The 18,746-nt window shown below is 46.6% G+C and overlaps 6 protein-coding genes and 1 non-coding gene across 9 annotated transcripts in view; 5 read left to right on the top strand and 2 right to left on the bottom strand.

The window, feature by feature from the left end:
- The first annotated feature begins 328 nt into the window (after positions 1-328).
- On the top strand, positions 329-3,431 carry LOC1275469 (phospholipase A-2-activating protein). Its single transcript, XM_314716.5, has 3 exons — positions 329-693; positions 785-2,374; positions 2,450-3,431. The coding sequence occupies exons 1-3, from the start codon at positions 557-559 to the stop codon at positions 3,183-3,185; spliced, it is 2,463 nt and encodes an 820-aa protein (XP_314716.5). The 5' UTR covers positions 329-556; the 3' UTR covers positions 3,186-3,431.
- LOC1275468 (nucleoporin Nup35) lies at positions 3,328-5,008 on the bottom strand. Its single transcript, XM_061655642.1, has one exon. It carries the CDS (start codon positions 4,778-4,780, stop codon positions 3,575-3,577), a length of 1,206 nt encoding a protein of 401 aa, XP_061511626.1. The 5' UTR covers positions 4,781-5,008; the 3' UTR covers positions 3,328-3,574.
- Positions 5,009-5,275: 267 nt separating this feature from the next.
- Trnad-guc (transfer RNA aspartic acid (anticodon GUC)) lies at positions 5,276-5,347 on the top strand. The gene has a single exon. It is a non-coding gene; the product is annotated as a tRNA-Asp (tRNA).
- A 153-nt stretch (positions 5,348-5,500) lies between these two features.
- LOC1275466 (26S proteasome non-ATPase regulatory subunit 14) lies at positions 5,501-7,119 on the bottom strand. Its single transcript, XM_314713.5, has 3 exons — positions 6,692-7,119; positions 6,009-6,604; positions 5,501-5,917 (listed from the first exon to the last, which is right to left on the bottom strand). Exons 1-3 carry the CDS (start codon positions 6,867-6,869, stop codon positions 5,756-5,758), a joined length of 936 nt encoding a protein of 311 aa, XP_314713.2. The 5' UTR covers positions 6,870-7,119; the 3' UTR covers positions 5,501-5,755.
- A 72-nt stretch (positions 7,120-7,191) lies between these two features.
- On the top strand, positions 7,192-8,822 carry LOC1275465 (zinc finger protein 271). Its single transcript, XM_314712.5, has 3 exons — positions 7,192-7,316; positions 7,378-8,083; positions 8,153-8,822. Exons 1-3 carry the CDS (start codon positions 7,294-7,296, stop codon positions 8,438-8,440), a joined length of 1,017 nt encoding a protein of 338 aa, XP_314712.5. The 5' UTR covers positions 7,192-7,293; the 3' UTR covers positions 8,441-8,822.
- LOC1275463 (protein quick-to-court) overlaps positions 7,479-18,746 on the top strand; it is a 33,883-nt gene continuing 22,615 nt past the window's right edge. For 2 of the 3 annotated variants that reach the window (XM_061655641.1, XM_061655637.1), the window contains exon 1: positions 13,372-14,009. The gene's annotated coding sequence lies outside the window, so the exon portion shown is untranslated. Of the gene's footprint in view, positions 7,620-13,371; positions 14,010-18,746 lie in introns of those variants that run through there. The other variant, XM_061655639.1, reaches the window with a different exon arrangement.
- LOC1275464 (protein seele) lies at positions 9,080-10,294 on the top strand. The gene has a single exon (XM_314711.5). The coding sequence runs from the start codon at positions 9,349-9,351 to the stop codon at positions 9,976-9,978; it is 630 nt and encodes a 209-aa protein (XP_314711.5). The 5' UTR covers positions 9,080-9,348; the 3' UTR covers positions 9,979-10,294.

Below are 18,746 nucleotides of genomic sequence, written 5' to 3'. Positions count from 1 at the left end.
GATGCACTTTCAGTCGAGGAGCCCTTTTTGATTCAGAAAATCGATTCCGGAACGATTTTGAGTCTATCGTTCGGGCACTGCACCTAATTTTGGAACTGATAAATAACCTATACCTTTAAAATAAATTGCACGTGCAAATGTGTAGGAATTTAGCAAATTTTCCCACATTTTCCCACCATAATAAAAAAAGTTATAACGGCCCAAAGTTTAAACTGACCCACGTTTGACGTTTGTGAATTCGCCCAATGTTTGACATTGCTTTGTGCTGCTCCATCTCGTTCCCTCCAATGCCTACACGGCGTGTGTGCCATCTCCCTCCCGCTACAGCCTAACAAAGGGAACAAACGGTACCGGCAATGGCAGTGAGTCGGTAGTTTTGCTACGTCGGTGTCGAGGGCGAAAAACGGGTTTGCGTGTCCCTCGGAAAAGGTAAACAGAGAGCCGCCAAAGCAGCACAGCCCAAACCACCGCGACTGAGAAGATCTTGCAGCAATCCGTCTTTCTGTCTGTCTGTCTGTACGTGGACGCCGTCAAGTGGAAGAATCTCCGCCCGACCATGGTAAAGATAGAAGACTTCAAGCTGTCGTGCGAGCTGGTCGGCCACAAGCTGGACGTGCGGGCCGTGACCGAGGGCGCGGGCTTCATTGTGTCGGGTTCGCGCGACAAAACGGCCAAAGTTTGGCAAGCCGTCGGGTAAGTTATCCCCATCATCGCTGATCCGGGGGGGTGGAAAGGGTGGCAGAGGAGCTTCTGATTGGGTAACATTCGGTCACCGTACTTGCAGCAACAATCGGTACGAAGACGTGCAGACGCTCACGAGTCACACCAACTACGTCGGTGCGGTGCTGGTGGTGGAGTCGAACGGATGGGTCTGCACGGGCAGCAACGATGCGACGATCTGCATCTTTCAGTATCCTGGCGGGCTCGGTAGCGGAACTGCCAACGCGGAACCGATCGGCGTGCTGAAGGGTCACACGTCCACCGTTTGTGCGCTGGCCGAGGGCCACAATGCGACGACGCTCATCTCCGGCAGCTGGGACAAGACGGCCAAAATCTGGACCAATGCGCCCGGCTCAAACACGAACCTGACGCTGGTCGGGCATGAGGCAGCGGTGTGGGCGGTGGCCTGCCTGCCCAGCGGGCGGTACCTTTCCGGGTCGGCCGACAAGAACATCTTCGTGTGGAACGAGCGGGGCGAGAAGCTGGCGGTGCTGAAGGGCCACAAGGACTGCGTGCGTGGGCTGTGCCCGTTGCCAAAGGGTGGATTTCTGAGCTGCTCGAACGATGCCACTGTCCGGTACTGGAGCGACACGTACGAGTGCGTGAAGGAGTTCCACGGGCACAGCAACTACATCTACAGCATTGGCCGGTCGGACGCGTGGGGCGAGGAGGTGTTCGTGACCGGCGGCGAGGACAGCACGATACGCATGTGGCACCTGCGGGACGGAGCGCTCGGCGACGCACTGCAAATGCCGGCCCAGTCCGTGTGGGCCGTGGCGGGGCTACGGAACGGCGACATGGTGGCCGGCACGAGCGACGCGATCGTGCGCGTGTTTACGATGAGCGCCGAACGTGCCGCGTCGGAGGAGGCGCTGGCTGCGTATCGCGTGGCGGTGGAGGTCCGGCAGTCTGAATCGGCCAAACAGCTCGGCGGAATGAACGTGAACGATCTGCCCGGGCCGGAATCGTTGCTGTCGGAGGGGCGCGACGGTCAGACGCGCATCGTGCGCCACCCGAACGGGAAGATACTGTGCTACCAGTGGACGAACGGGAAGTGGGACTGCGTCGGTGACGTGATGGGCGCGAGCGATGGCGATAAGGGCAAGCAGCTGTACGAGGGCCGGGAGTACGATTACGTCTTCTCGGTGAACCTTTCGGACGATGCGCCCAACCTGAAGCTGCCGTACAATCGGGGCGAAGATCCGTGGTTTGTGGCGCAGCGGTTCATCCACAAGCACAACCTACCGCAGGCCTACCTCGATCAGGTCGCTAACTTTATCGTGAAAAACTCGGACAGTGCGCCGGTGCAGAGTGCGCTTGCCAATAGCTACTACGATCCGTTTACGGGTGGCTCCCGGTACGTGCCCGGTTCGTCTGGCGGACAGTTTCAGCCTACCGCAGCCAATACGGATCCGTTTACGGGCGGGTCTAGCTACACGACGCAAACGCCGAACGTTGCCATGGCACCGAATGCGGGAGGAGCTGCAGCTGCTGCAGCGAACGGCGGTAACGGCGGTAACTTGGATCCGTTCACCGGCGGTTCGAGCTACACGACGGGATCGACGGAGGTGAAGAAAAGCAACACACACTTCCCGCACAGACACTACATTTTGCTGGAGAATGCTGATTTGTCGAAAGTGCTCGTCAAGTTGAAGTAAGTGAAGAACGACTGGAAGAGAAAGGGTTTGTCAAAATAAACATTTCGATTAACTTTTGCCCTTTTTCGCAGAGAGCTGAACAGCAAGCTGGAAGACCAGAGCCTGCGCATGTCGGACGACACGCTGAACGATATTGTTCGGTACGCGGGCGAGGTAATGACGTGCGGCGAGCAAAACTCCGCCTGCCTGACCGCGCTCAAGTTCCTCTACACGACCTGGCCGACGGAGAAGCTGTTCCCGATCATGGACATTACGCGGCTGATCGTGCGCGAACCGCGCGCCTGCCAAGAGCTGTTCGAGGACGCCTCCTTCATGGGTACGTTCCTGCAGCACACGAACCATCTGCCCGCGAACCAGCTCATGTCGGCCCGGTGCTTCACGAACATGCTGGCCCACCAGCCCGGCCGCAACGTGGTGGTGGAGCACATTCGCGCCATCGTCGATCGGTTCGCGGTGCTGCGCGGCAGCGCCTGCAGCCCGAACCTGCAGATCGCGCTGGCCAGCTTCTATCTCAACTTGACGATGACGCAGCTGGACAAACTGTCTTCGGTCGATTTTTGCAAGGTGCTGGCCGGAACGATCGGCGAGCTGCTGTGCTGGCTGACGGACAATGAGGCGACGTACCGCGGGTATCAGGCGCTGGGCAATCTGCTGAGCATGCCGGGCCCGGGCATGGGTGCGATCGCCGACACGCTCAAGGGGAACAGTGCCCTCACGGACAAGATACTGTTCAACATTAGCAGCGAGCTGCCGAACTTCGGGAAGCTAAACGAATGTGCCAGCTACCTGTACGAGCTGTTGGTGTGAGGTGGCGAGAGCGTTTAACTCGTGGCCTGCTTTGAACTGCGGAAGGCGTCTTCTTCATACTAGACTGGTTTACACTCAATGCTTTATAGAGAGAGAGAGAAGAGGAAGATTTGTGAAATAAACAAAAACAATCGACACAATCTTAGTTAGCCTGGCGACTGGTGCCCTCTCCACGCGAAACGGGGCCGGGCACAAGGGCCTCTGTCACATACGAAATACAATTTTATTTAGTTTAATTTCATTCCATTTAATTGTTTCCCCGTGTGTGCGGTACACAGTTTGTTTTTAAATCCCTTCGATCAGGCAAGAAAACTTACACAAAAAACAAGGATGATGACTTCCACTTTATAAAACAAAAAGAAAAAAAAAACAGGATACCCCCCTCCGCTTTACCACCCGAAAAATAGGTCCATCGCCTTGTTCACGATCCCGTTGGCACGCTTCTGTACCGGCGGTGCCGAAATGACGGCCTGCGGGTCCTGCATCGCCGAGTACGACATGTTCATCAGGGAGCGCACCCGCCACAGCGGCTTATCCGGCGAGGAAACGCCCTGCGCATCGTTGTACTCATTGCCCTCGTTCTCCTTCCCCAGGATGGCCGGATCGTTGCAGTACTGGACGCCGATCATCAGGCCCTCGCTGATGATGCGTCCGTTGTAGTTGAGCGCCCGGTCACACTCCAGCCGGGAGCTGTAGCGCAGATGCACCCAGTTGCCGTTCTGCGGTGCCGGCTGCTTGTCCACGATCGTGCCGATGCCGATGAAATGGGACAGAATTTTCGAGGCCGCATTCTGCGGAAAGCCAAACACCGTCACCCAGTTGGAGGATTTGGCGGCCTGCTGCACCTGCGTTTGCTGCTGACCGCCGAAGGGCGCCGCCCCACCGGTCGGTGAGGTGGTGATGCTCACGTTCCGCTGATTGTAATCGACCGGTATTGGGGACATGACGCGCGACAGGTTAAATCCGCTCTGGTTCTGGGCGTACGACTCGTTGAAGGGTGCACCACCTGGTCCGATCGTTGCCGTCGCTTGGTCGGCCGGATTATTGCCCGGGCCGGATTGCTGCTGCTGCTGAGCGCGCATCGGTGTCTGCAGCAGCTGCTTCTCCTTGCGCCACGAATCGAACAGCCCTTGCGTTGGTGGCCCAGTGATGCTGGAGTTGGCATCGAACGATTCATTGCGGAACTGGTTCGCAGCCGCCGCCGCTGCCGCCTGCGCCGGTTGCGGGTTCTGTAGGTAGCGCTGTGAGTGGGGAACGTGATGGCCTTGCGGTGTATGCGGCTGCATAAACGAGGAGGACAGCTGCTGTTGGTGCTGCTGCTGATGAAGGCCCAACAGATGCTGCTGCTGTTGCTGCTGCTGGTGGTGGTGGTGGTGTTGATGCTGCAAGGTCGGCGAACGTAACCCGTCCGGCGGTGAGCTCATCAGCCCGTGCGAGTACGCCAACGAGGAACGACCCCGGGTCGGTGATAACGTGTTCGGGCGCGGTGTGCTAGGCGGATCGCCCATCAGGAACGAGGGCAGATAGCCCGGTCCGGCACCGGCGGCACCGGAAAGTGAGCTGCCGCTTGGGCTACCTAGCGTCATCGGTTCCATGGCTGGTGGAGCGGAAGTTGAGCAAAACTGGATGGATGGAAGCTTCCCGGAAGGATGTAGTTTGGCTCTGTAGTTTGAGGGTCTGACTACTACAATCACTACACACGCACCGGGACGGCACACTGATTGTTTACCCTTTGTTGACGCGATTGAATATCGTTAAATTTAATTTTAGCCGCACACACAGGGAAGGTTGACATTTTGTACCGATCTCTGACAGCCGTGTTGCCATCTGCGTAGCTGGAGTATTTTGCCATCGCTTTTTTGGTAAATTCGTCAACAATTGTTGTGTTTTTTGTAGGAATATTCGTATTAAAATCGTAATTTAGGGTGAGTTATCTAAATTTCAATAGATACTTCATTTATTTTTATTTTTAAATGTTTTATCATGTGTAATCAACACGTTGGTGCTGTTGGTTGGATCAGATAAGACGCGATTAATCAAACGTCACCGGTCTGTGTTTATAAATGGCTGTAAGCACCTCTTCAGACATGTCCTCGATAGTATAGTGGTCAGTATCCCCGCCTGTCACGCGGGAGACCGGGGTTCGATTCCCCGTCGGGGAGGAAAATCTTTTTTCTTCGTTTTCAGTTTTATTTGAAGAAATCGTGTTGCATTCATTTATGGTTCTCTTGTTTTTGGCTAACATCGAACCGATTTATCTAATAACAATAACAGTCATCATGCTTAAACAATAAGCAAGACGCTAGTCCTGGGGCTACCTATCAAATATGGACATATTTTTCCGAAATAATAATGTATTTCATTCCTTTTTTTCGTTTCACAAGTATGTCAGTGGTGGTTTCCTCTTCTCCTTACACACAAAAAAGAGAACAGAAGCAAAACGCATCATACAATAAGAGACACGAACCGTAAACACACGCCGGATGCTTCACTTAAGCTTGAATGGAGAGAAGCGGTTCGACAAGGAGCAGTGCTGCGCGCTTCTCTAACTTCCCGTTTGCCTGCAAGGATTATTTAAACACGATCGTATCCAGCATCGCACCGAGACACTGGACGATGTTGTTCGACATGAGTGTGTCGACCTTCTCTTCCAGGTGCCGTTTGGGGTCCTGCTTGCCAACGTTCTTGATGGCCAGTTGCTCGGGCGTCATTTTCTCCTCATCTTCCAAAGCCTGTGTGTGTTCGTGGGAGATGAAGCAAACGATTAATGGGATGTTGATGCCATTAAATAGGTCTTTTTGCTGCATTGCTGTTCACACTTACCTTGTTATAGTTCTTCGCCAGCTCCAACATCTCACTGATGGTGCTCTCATTGATACTGCAGTGCTCTTCATAGTTCGCCAACGTGAGCCCATCCATCCACGATTTCTTGTGCAAGTTCAGCAGCATCTTCTGCTCCAGCTCATTCTTGCGGTAGTTGATACTGATGGAGTAGTAGTTACGGTTCAGTCCGTGGATCAGTGCCTGCACCGAGGGTTTCTGCAGATGTCCCAGATTCGACGTCGTCTGGCGCGGCTCCTGACACAGCACCAGCGTGTTGTGGTTGATCAGTCGGAACGCATCGATCACGACCTTGCCCTTGACCGACTGGATCGGATCGACTACTACGGCGACCGCCCGTTCTGACAGTGCCTCGAACGATTGCTGCGTGTTGATATCTACGCCCGACAGCCAGCATCCAAAGCCAGGATGGGAGTGGTACCATCCGACCACCATTTCCGGCCGACCGGTTTGCTTGAGCATGTCCAACATTTTCGCCTGAAACACGGGATCGACCGCTTCGACGGATACGCCGGTTCCCGTTTGTGGCATAGCGAACACGTCAATCACCTGCACGGTATAGTCGTCCACGAATTCACCTAACGAGAATGGCAACAGGGAAACGGGGTAAGCATATCCATCTCCGGGTGTTTTCCTCTCTTGTGCGGACGCGCCGCGCTACCTACCCAACATCAGGCCCATCACTTCCATCGGCACTCCGGCACGGCCGTGTTTCAGCATCTTCAAGAGAGCGAGCGAGGAGATGTAAACTTGTTCCGCTGTGTCCACCACCGGTGCATCCGATGGGGGTGGCGCTTGGCTCATTCCGGGCATGCCGCCTCCTAGTCGCAGCAAACGATCCATCTCTATTCTCGGGGAAAAGCGGCGATAGTTCCGTAGGATTGACGCTGGTTTCTAATGCAGATTGCGGTGCACACGTTTCCCGGGGGGGAATGTTTTCGAAGCACTTCGACTGAGTTCACTTGTTTAAATAACGCTATTTCAGCCAAAATTGCCTACATACAAAGAGTGACCAACAATGACTTTCCGTTTTGCCGTGGTGGTGCTCGATCAAATGCGGCCCAAGGAACAATTTCGGCCTGACACATCAATTTGCACGGCTTGGTGCGCTTGTCAACTGCTCGACAGCGTGTCGGCTGCTCGAAAACGCACGGTTGTTGTTTGAAATGTCAAAGACGTTCCGGGAAATGTAAACAAAAGCGAGTGCAGTCTTCTCTTGTTGGTTAGCTTATTTTCTTACTTTATTTTACTGTTTAAATTCTATAAAATGTCCCTTTTAACTGATACTTGGTAAGAGATCTTGCGTTGGATTTGAAATGCGTGTTGGTATATGATTTCCCTTAACTTCCAGCTCCTCGGAAACAATCCCAAAGGCACCGTGCATCATATGTGAAGAACGAATCGGTGCGATGGGATCGATCCTTTGCCCGGAAACGGACACCGCAATGCTGGACAAAATCTACGCAAGTACAAATATTCGCGTCCAACCACGCAAAGGAATCATTACGCCTGTGTGCGAATGTTGCCGTACTCGGATCGACGATTATGATGCATCTTTTAAGCCCTACCTGACGGAATATGTTGCGGTGCCGGGTGAGTGTTTCCCCGAAGATGCGTTCAGCGCATCCGTTGATCCTTTGGCAGATGCATCGTTTAAAGAACAGAGTAGTAGTAATGATGACGTATTAGATAAGGGAAAAGACGAGGTGGACGGGTTGGTTTCGGATAAGCAAGATTTGTGCAACGATGTTACATCTGCCCGCGGTAATGCAGTAAAGCGGGGACCGAAGCGTAAAGCAGCAATGAACTGGCAAAACATGTCCAGTTTTAGAAAACCAACCGAATGCTCCGTTTGTGGCAAGCAGGTAAAATCGATGTCGGATCATATGAAAGTTCACAGCACCGACAAAAAGTACAAATGCACCTTCTGTGATAAATCGTTCGCACAAAGCAACAATCTCGCGTACCACTTGCGGAAACATACGGGCGAAAAGCCGTACAAGTGTGATAAATGTGATAAACAGTTCATCAATAAGCCGCACCTACTGTCTCATTTGGTAAGTGTTGCTCCCATTTCTGTACATCGTTTACCAGCGTGTATATAATATTAGTTTTCTTCTGTGCAGAAGCTACATTACGACCAGAAGGTATTCCAGTGCGAAGTTTGTTCGAAGCTGTTTAATCATGTAGGAAACTTCAACAAACACCGGCGAGTGCACTGCGGTGAAAAACCGTACGCTTGCGAGTACTGTGAGATGCGTTTCAGCAACAGTTCCAACAAGAAAGCGCACGAAAAGCGGCACCGCGACGAAGGAACTATTGTCTGTGAGGTGTGCTCGAAACGCTTCCACGATATGCACCATCTGGAACGCCACAAAACGGTGCATCGGAAGAGCCGGAAAGGAGAAAACTGAGGTTTAATTTGTATTCTGTCGAAAATGAAGCTCTACTGCAAAGGCCATTGGATAGATGGTATTTTCTATGGTTAATATTATACGTTGATTGGTAGACAGATCGATAATGGTGATTATTTAAATGAAGAATCAGAGTGTAAAGTTTATAGCCTAAGTATTATTTAAATTGTTAGTAAGGCACAGCATCTTAGCAATATTAATTTAGGGGAAATAAGCAATGAAAGTCTATCTTATGAATGAATCTACTAATTTAATCTAACCGCATTTCATGTAAATTCGAAACGATATAGCTCGATTGTCGTTGTAGCTAAAGCTTTATCTTTAGAGAGGTATTCCTAGAATTTGTTTGTTGATTACATAAAATTTAATTGAACGCCTTCAACGGAATTGTTCTAATTTCTGGTTTGATTTGACCAATCTTTCTAAATGCGCGACACCACCAGTAACATGGATGACATATTTATTTCATGCCTTATTTACCACATTGGCATTTGCACACTACTACCAGCACTTAATAATTAGTTAAGTAGCATTAGAAGATATTTGTAATTTTATTACTTTTAAAATTTGTCATCAATCATGTAAAAATGCCCCTAACAAAATCCCCCCAATTCCGTGTACCATATGTTCTCGCGCCGATGGGGGTTGTCAAACGCAACCGACCAATCAGAGACGAGAAACGTGTTTATTTTCATGTCGGTGGTCCGCGATAGCGGAAGAAACACAAACCGGTTGATATAAATCTCGAAGCATTCCTGCGCCTGGGACGGAATTTCCCACACATTCTTTTCACAAAAGTCTTCAGCACCTCGTTAAAGCAACACGTGGTTCCATCACCCAAATAAACGCCACACAGGTTGTGTTGTTTCCGTGCAGTACAGTAGTGCAGTCGTGCAAGAAAAGCAAAAATGCATTTCACCGTCCCGTACCGTTATCTGATCGCCGTCCTCGGGCTAACGATTGTGCTGGCACCGTCCCTTACCAATGGACAGATGGGCGATATTGCACGGCCCATCGAAAGCAAGGAGCTGAAATGTCTCGTCTGCAAAGCGTCGATGGCGGAGATGGAGCTGGCCGCGTCGAAGGTGGACCCGAACAAAAAGGTCGAGGTGGGCGACTATCGGCTCGACACGACGGGCGAATCGAAAAAGAAGAAAAAGATCCTGTACGCCAAGTCGGAGATGTACCTGACCGAGATGATGGAGACGGTGTGCGACCGGATGGACGATTACGCGAAGGCCCGCTACAAGAAGACCGGCCGGCCGGTGGTGATGAAGATGATGACCGACGGCGGCATGAACCCGGACATGGCGAACGTGAACTTTGTGCAGGAGGGCGATCTGAACAAGACGCTCAAGCACCTGTGCCTGGAGATTGTGGAAACCTACGACGAGGACATTATCCGGATGTTCCAGGAGGAGGTGGTGAAGGATACGGACATTCGGCTGTGCTCGCAGGTGGCCAAATACTGCAAGGAGCAACCGATCGACGAGGAGTACGAGTACGAGGAAAGCGAAGAGAGCCGGGATGAGCTGTAATCGAGGGGATTAGGGGGTTAGTGATCCTCGTCGCAAAGGGGGGGATACGATCGCAAGTAATACGTCCATGAAAGCATTCTGATGCGTCCACTGCGTGCGTGTGTGTGAACACGTTACCCTTCTTGCTAAGCAAAAAAGGGGTGGGAAGTTAGGGTTCCGTTACCTCTGAATTGTTTGTTAATCCTCTGGCTTGGAGCCTTGTTTCAACCAGCGGGAAATGTAGAATTATAATTGTAGAATTTAGCAAACTATCGAGGGAAAGACAACGAAGCAGAAAACAGGAGTGAAAATAAAACCTTTTTGTACGTTTATGATACATTTTGCGTTTGTAGAGTTTTGTATTATGAAGTTGTGTAGCCTAATCTAGGTCGACCGGTCCGTGCACCGGGTATTGTGGATTGATAACGGAGTAGTTGATAAGAAGCAATGGGTTTCCTTGCTACTGGGACAAACTGTTTATGGTGTGGTAATTTCTGATAAACGTTAAACTGAGTTTAAATGATATTGGGTGTTGGAAAATGCACAATTTACAACACATTTAGATATCAGTTGGTACGTTGATCGTATTTTACATAATTTTATAAATTTTGATGTTATAGCTGGTTGTAGACTTTACTACTGGATTGGCTCATAATTCTTGCATAAGCATACCGGTTATTGTGTATGCGAGAGAGAGAGAGAGAGTGATGGTTGTAATTTAAAGTTGAATTCAAAACGGTTTATCCGTCCTGGGAATTTTCCACCGGCCAATGGTGCTCCCATGCCAAAATGTATGGAAATTCCTTCTGAAATGGCAATGTAACTCACTCACCTAAAACAAGGGAACGTTGTTTGGATGAATGTACCGACACGACTAAATAAGCATTTAGTTTTGTGTTGTGTTCCAGCGGTTGATTTGAAAAGAAGCAAACGCTTCCTTTAAAATAGCTTTATGATGGACCAGAGCCATTAAATGATCATTAATCAGATGGGGTTAGCAGTGGTTAGCTACTAGACCAAGACCACTGGAGTGCATTTTGCAACCAACGACTCTAGTACAAGGTGATGGTTTAAGAAGGGCGTGACAAGAAGCTCAATAGAATGGGAATCGTTTTGCGAAATTGTTAACGAGTCGGATTGTGCTGGAGTGACTGGTGTGAAGGTAAGCCATTTGTGATCATCTTCAGCCAAGTTACGCCAGGTAGTGAAGGTATGAAATTACTACCCCAAGCCCATCGTGGCGAAATGGGTCCTCGAGCAAGCAAATCGCGAGTGATCGCATTTCGGCACAATCTCTTGATGGTTGAGCTTTGTGGAGCTTTATTGATGAAACTTAATCTTTAAACTTGTTGCCAAATTGCAGCTAAAGAGTGCATCGACAGTTTGCCCCGAGCTCATTCAAATAAGGTCCACGTATGCAACCGTGCGTCGTGTGCACTCTTTTGGGGGTCGTTTTGATTCATGCTACTTTTGCCCAGCTGTGATACACGCACTACCAGTGCCTCACGTGCAATGTAGTATATGTGTGCTGTACCATGTAAACAGCTCGATGTGAGGTACGTACGTACATACGTAGACACTTTGCGTTTATCGCTGTTGATAGTGCAGGTGTATTATGTTACGTTCTTTGCCCGCATGGCGTTGTGTATGTGGCATTGTACTTCTAACATTGCACAGTAAGATAAATCGAATCAAACACTTGTGTTAGTTACTTTCAACCTTCTCGGCAGGGACAAAGGATTGAAGGTGAGAGGTCAAAGGTTATTGACTATATTTTAAATTAATTATTATTAAATTATCATTTACGTTTAAAACATGCGATAGGATATTGTTCATTTGATGGTCTTAAACTTTGAAATCTAGTACTAATGAAACAATAAATTTTATTTAGCTGTTTAGAGCAGTTGAGGTACAGCAGTCGCCGGATCAAGCGTCCAACATGAGCTGTCATAGGTTCAAATCTAGTATGCTATTATACAAGGCGTTTTATTTAAAATATATAAATTTGAAATTTGAATTAATTAAATTTGAAATGTGTGTGTTAAACGGGTTATTTTAGAAAAGTTTTCGATTAATTACCTTTAAGTTTAATATGTGTTTTTAACAACTTTCTGGAGATGTTTTTGTTTGAAAGGCGATACATATTGGGGTGAACGAACATGTTGGATAATCAGAAACAACATCAAAATGGACTTAAGCCCATTTTAATATAAAAATACATAATTTTTCAGGCGTTCTCATAATTTTGACTTGGGAACTTGAAACTTGGGCTCTCATAATTTTGGAATATGTTCTCGATTCTTTCCTTATGCGAAAGGAACTTTATGTCAAGGTAATTAGACTCTACGGCACCCTGTACAGGCACATTTGAAATTCCTATTGGATTCCAAATGAGACGGTCCATAAAGGCAGAGTGCACTTCCCATCATATAACGTTCACTTCACGCTAAAATAAGTCATGAAAGTGTGCCAAAATTATCAAAATCTCTGAAAACCACTTGTAAATGCAATTTAGGGTCTTCTTAATATGAAAACAAAACAGAAGATTCAAGATTTAAAACGAATTTTCTATTGCACCAGGCCAGCGATCGCCAAAGAGCGGTTCGCGAGCCGCATGAGGTTCTTTGATATCGAGATGGCAGTACATATATTTCATAGAACTTTCACACATTTTTGCTCTTGGTTTAACAATTTGCCTCTTCACGTGAAACTCTACGAACATTATTGTAGAATTTGGTTCTTTCGGTCGTAGTTTGCCGACCGCTGCACTAGGCTATTTTCAATAATATATCATGGTAAGTCTCGTTTCCGTGCTGTCGATTTATATTAGGTCTTTATCTTATCTTTAGTCTTAAGCTTATTATTTTCAGGTCTTTATTTAAAGGACAGTTATAGTTCTGATGAATTTTCTTAGGTGTACACTTAACTTAGGTTACAAACTTAACTTGTCGACTATGTTCTGGCGCAAATGCGGCCTTTAAAGGACTTTAGTGACGTATCAAACTGGAAAAATTGGTAGACTACGTAAAAGCTCTGCACATGATCTGCTCTGCACAAATGATAGGGTCTCCTGAGCCATAGTTCGTTCGACGACGAGGAACATTAAGCAGAGGTCGCGGGCATAGAGGAGCTGTCGGAGCATAGATGTCCAGTCGTTTGATAGAAGCATCAAAGCATTTTATATAAATAAAGAAAAAAAAATCAAAGTTAAACAAATATTCAAATCGTTCTATTCCATTCTATAAAAACCCCAATTTTATTCTTAAAATTTAATTTCATTCGATAAAAATTAATATCACCCTATTCCTATTCCTATTCATTCCCTATTTTTTACCAGTCACCAACACCATAGTGCACTACCGTGACGCACACGCTTTACCGGCATACAAAATTTGCTATCATCAAAACCGACACATTCGCGCGCGGCAGTGTACACGTTCGTATTACAAAACGGTTCCCCCTTGGGAGGACAATTCCATCGACCGTGGACACACGAGCTCCGGGTGCTTGCTTGCTTGTCGTACGCAAAGCCAGCTGTACAAACGCTGAAGCCTGGCAAGTCGTTACCTTTCCGGAGAGAGGTTACCACCACAACACGCGTGCCTAACCAGTGCCAGTACGTGGTTAGCTTTTGATCGCTTGCGGTAGAACGCAATTTACCGGTGACTTTGAAAGTTCGGAGTGATGAATTTTATAAATCGAGTGACTGAGCGAAAACATGTGCGAGCTTTAAAGGAGTCTTTTGATTAAAGAAATGTCTGTCTGCGGACTTTAAATGAAGGTTAATGTAAGTGAAGTGTATGTTTATTGATCGATATCTATCGATCGGCATTAGGGGAAGGTGGTACAAGTGGTGTGCTGTGAATGATAAGAGTATAATTTAATGCATATCGATAGCTGATAAGATAAGGGGTTTGAAAACAGTTAGCCCAGTGGCGTTAGAACAGAGTGAACAGTGAGCTTACAGCTGAGCGTTTAAAGGGAATGAACCTAGAGATCGATCAGATGGAACAAACTGTGTTATAAAAACCTGTTCAACCATCCTTTTTAAGGTAAGAGAGAAAAAAAACTCACCCCCTCGAAAACCACGACCATTTGATCATGTAACGCCTCGCACACATTATGGCACATTAGTTTCAGCTCAAACACACATCAACCGCAGTATGGTCGGAGCAAACATTCCTCCGAAACACACACACACAAACGGAGCCACTGTAAAAAATAGCTCCATAACTACCCCAAAAACACCGACTACCCCGGTCCTAACATGAGATCATGGGTGATTGGTTTTGATTTAATTAATTTTCTCGTGACCTATAAACGTGTCGTGCTACTAAAAGCACAAGCCGTAATCGTTTAGCTGCGGACGGCTACTCCCAATGCACGTGTTGCCTGCCGCCGATCGTCCAATCACGAATGTGTCGAACGAGCGTTACAAACGTTGTTTTTTGATTGACGTTGTTTCTGGTGTTGCAAAATTCGCTGATTTTGTGTCAAAATAAAATAACAAGCTCGTCGATGGGTAATTTTGGCTTAAAAATGCAAACAGATAAGCGAGAATGGCAGTTAGGTTTGCAATTGTACGTTCTTTTGCAGCGACATTAACATGCGTTTTATGCTGCTACGAGCAGGAATTAGTCTTTATTATAGGTGTTCTAGGATGTGTGCAATAATGTCCATAAAATGTTACCTTATTCCTATTTCCTCACATTCAAATGAGGAACTTTAACAATTTAATTGCACTTTTATATGTATGATGCGCATGATTAGATTTAGCTTATTTCAGTACATGAACACGAAATCATTTACATATCTTCATTCGCCAAAAAAAATGTGATCCACACAGGCGACATCTACCGGTCGCTAGTCGTAGCCATTTAATTTCTTCTTGATAATATCGTTGCATCTTCTTGTGAATATTATCAATCAGCAATTAGCAATTAGCCATCCATATCTGTCGACTAAAGCACATTTTCGACTGATGACAATTAGAAAGAATGTATAATTAATCGAATCCAGTGGGGCCATTGCCTTGTTCTTCCTGGCTGATGTCACGGCATCATGATTGTGCTTCCGAACAGTGATGTCCACAGTACCCTTTTACCCGGATGTTCCGTACAACATTTGTTGGTAGCAAATTGACGAAACCTTACCTCAGCCCAGCTCTGCTCGATCCAGTGCTGCCGACAATTTAAGGGAAGCAACATTTAATCACGTACTATAGCCGGGGGGTCGGTCGGTCGGTGGTGTGCTCATGGTCAAAATTCTCACTTTCCAACGCCAATGGAAATAGGTTGGCGCAATTTAAAAGCAGTTACCAGTGTCGTACCGCGTGCCGGCATACTGCTTAACCAAATGCAATATATATGCGCAACTCGCTTTGTGCGACAAATTCCCAAACAAAACACTTTCGCCGTTCTTTTGCGGTGCGTTTGGAGGGAATTGGAGGTCCGTGATTGAAGGGAAAATTGAGAAAGAGAGAGAGAGAGAGAGAGAGAGAGAGAGAGAGAGAGAGAGAGAGAGAGAGAGAGAGAGAGAGAGAGAGAGAGAGCACAGCGGCGGCTTTGGTCAGGTTTGGTCTGAATTTACATCCGCGTTCGCGTATGTGACCATCATCAATATATCACCGTCATCGTCACAGCCCTGTGTAGTCAACCAGCTGACGAATGGAAGTAGAAAGTAGTTCACATCGTTTATTCGCGCGAAACGCACAATTGGTGCAATAATTTTGCGCAAAATTTACCATACTGCCTGCGTTTAACAGCATGGCGTGGATTTGGGAATTTACCCGGCAAGGTACAAGGTTCAAACTGCTGCCGACTGTGCATCTGATTAAATTTCAGTATTATTCATAACACAAAAGAGAGCGTTATCTACGTCTTCCTTTTGGGGCAATAAATCACGCTACAGGGCCTTCAAACATAAATAAGGCTTACTAGACGCATTGGCATCACGTAACCCATGGCTACCTAAACTACGGGCCACATGCGTCTCTCAAGAGCGTATAATGCGTAAAAAGTTTATTATTTTGACTATTCTAATCAAAAATCACTTTTTTTACTTTTTCAAGACAAAAATCAAGCTTCAATAATAGAAAGCTATAGAAATTTGATATATTCAGTTAGTATTTGTGTATCGAAAACGAGATTTCGACGTTCCTTAATAGATAAAGGTAGCGGGGATCAAAAATGGGTCCTCAACAACGGTTTTTTCGAAGCAATGCGGTCCTCGGGTCCTGAAACTGAAAAGTTTATAGACACCTGACATAACACCGAAGACGGATCAGGCTCAGATGGGAATCGAACAACCAACCACCTTAGGGGGTCTGGTTTTAACAAGATCTAGTGTGCTTACCATTAGACCACATGGCCTTGGACTAAAGAAAATAGGGTAATTTGAATTGCGAAACAGTACACAACACAAGGGAACACATTTCACAGTGAATTGTTGTGATGAATACGAACGTGCCGTTTGCCAATACGCTTTCGGAAAGGTGACAACGAATTAAACGCACGCAAACAATTGGCATCGTTCTTTGCGTCGGTCGGGCTTGTGAATGGAAGAAACTGAAACCAACAAATCCAATGGCTTCTTCGGCCCCGTTCAATGACAGTCTCGCTAACGATCCGTGTCATTCCATCAATTTGTGGGGCTTTGTAGCGATGACAGTGTGAGCAAGTGTTTTGGTTTTGTTTTTGCTGCTATTGATGTCGTAGCCAATATCCGGCCGGGGTTGTATAAAGGCAGATAATTACTGCACCGCTTCTCGTTTTTTGTTTGACATTGAAACAATCGAAGCTTTGCGGCTGTTTCGTGCTCACTTTTCACCGATGAAGCAATGTATCTTGATAGAGTTTTGTAAATGTTTTCGTGTGTGGTAAAGCTGAATTAACTGTAGTGCACGGTGTGATGAAAATGCACCTGCGTGATGAAATGATATTACCATTTTCCTATGAGCTTTTTTGTTTGGTCGTTTTTATCAAGAACAGATAGGTATGTTGAAGTGTGATTAAGATAATTTCACGATAATGTTCAGGTAAGAGAGGTTAATCATCAAAGCATCTTGAATTAATGAATCGCGTTTTTCATGAGGTTTAGAAGGAGTTGAATGTATTTCGCAAAACAAATTGAATCGAGAGACATACACGGAGATGGATCAATGTGCATGGGGCAATTACTTGAATGCTTTGGTACATTTGTTTAATGGCATGCCTGAAGGACATTTGAATGTTGGAAGCATTTGGATATCTGCTGGTATATAGATACATTATTGTGTATGTTGTTAGGATTGCGTTTAAATGTTTTATCAATTAAATGATTTGCAGGTCAAGTTGAAATGTTTTTTTTTAAGATCCTATACGCTTCATATGATCATTAGTTCTATTTTAATATTTTGAATGTAAGAATATATTATTATGAGTATTATAAATGAAAGACCTATGTAATGCACTTTAATTCCCAAAAGCATGATTTTTATGGACTTTATCTTTTAGTTTGGCTTTGACCTACCTAAATATGTAAATCATCAAATTCAAATATCTAAGAAGATCTACTTCTTGTTTCAATTCAATTCGTCTTTTTTCGCTTATAGAAGTCTCTTTTGCTCACTGTTTATTGTACACCGTCTCTGTCTCTCTCTCTCTCATTCTCTCTCTCTCTCTCTCTCTCTTTATCTCTTTCTCTATTTTGCTTTGAACACCACACAACAGAACGTCCAAATCACAACAAAACCTCCCCAAAAAGAGGACACAATTAATGGAGGAAAGTGAAGCAAAATGGATTATCGTGTCGCAACGTGTGCCAGAGGACAGATTGAACGATTTAACAGCCCAACAGCAAGAGACAGAGTTGCTTTCGCGTCTGTCGCGCTATTGTTCAAGGACACGTTGTCTCCTTTTTGCGAAGCCATTCGTCACGTGTGAGGTCGAAAACAGAAACTATAGCTGTGCGCCCTCCCAAAAAAAAAAACGAAAGGGAACTTACCCGGTAGGTCTTCGCGGTTAAACTCCCTTGAGAAGTTCATTTAAGGGCACGGCTGTAGCTTGTAGGTCGGATTTTTTTCTTGTTCCACGTTTCGACTTTCTTGTTGTTTGAGCGTCGACAATCGGGACTTCTTTTTTTACGTTTAAAGAGGGGATATTTAAAATGTAGCTTTTAGTTAAAGGAAAAAATGAAACCCTTGCGGGCCCGTTGCTATGGCAATTAAAAATAGAGGAACAGCTTGGATTATTCTGATCTTCTTCAGTGGCCCAGTCAATAAAACTCCCACTTTATTTTTTGGCGAAAAGTGAGCGGCGATTTCGGTGTTGGTCGATTTAAACGGCCGGTTGCAACATAGAACCTCTGTGCATAACTCGCCGCTCCATCGCGTGGGGATGATTGTTCTTGCTCTCTTCGTAACTGTTTATCTTCCTACTGCTTTTCTTCTTTTTCTTCTACACCTCCCCTCCCTTTGGCTTGATGGGAGGGGGGGGGGACAACATTAAACCACCACTAACACACATAAAGGCTCGGTTTCGCGCCAGACCTATCCTACGCTACGCTCTACTACCTTCGCCAACACTGACAGGAGTGTTTTGATGGTGGTGTGCGGTGCGGTTTGCGTGCCCATTTGCTGCCAGCCACACACAAACACACACAGCATAGGTCAGCAACATATGGACCATATTTTGTTGGGGAAGGTAAAAAAAAAATTTATTACGCACGCGAGATATAACTAGCCCGGGGGAAAGAAAAAAGGGTGTAAAAACGCGGTCAGAGCTTTTGCGGCACGGCTGTGGCGACCGGTG

The sequence above is a fragment of the Anopheles gambiae genome, chromosome 3 (genome assembly GCF_943734735.2).
Source record: "Anopheles gambiae chromosome 3, idAnoGambNW_F1_1, whole genome shotgun sequence".
In the NCBI taxonomy this organism is placed as follows: domain Eukaryota; kingdom Metazoa; phylum Arthropoda; class Insecta; order Diptera; family Culicidae; genus Anopheles; species Anopheles gambiae.
Note: the sequence above shows the minus strand (reverse complement) of the source record. Positions and strands in the feature narration are given on the sequence as shown.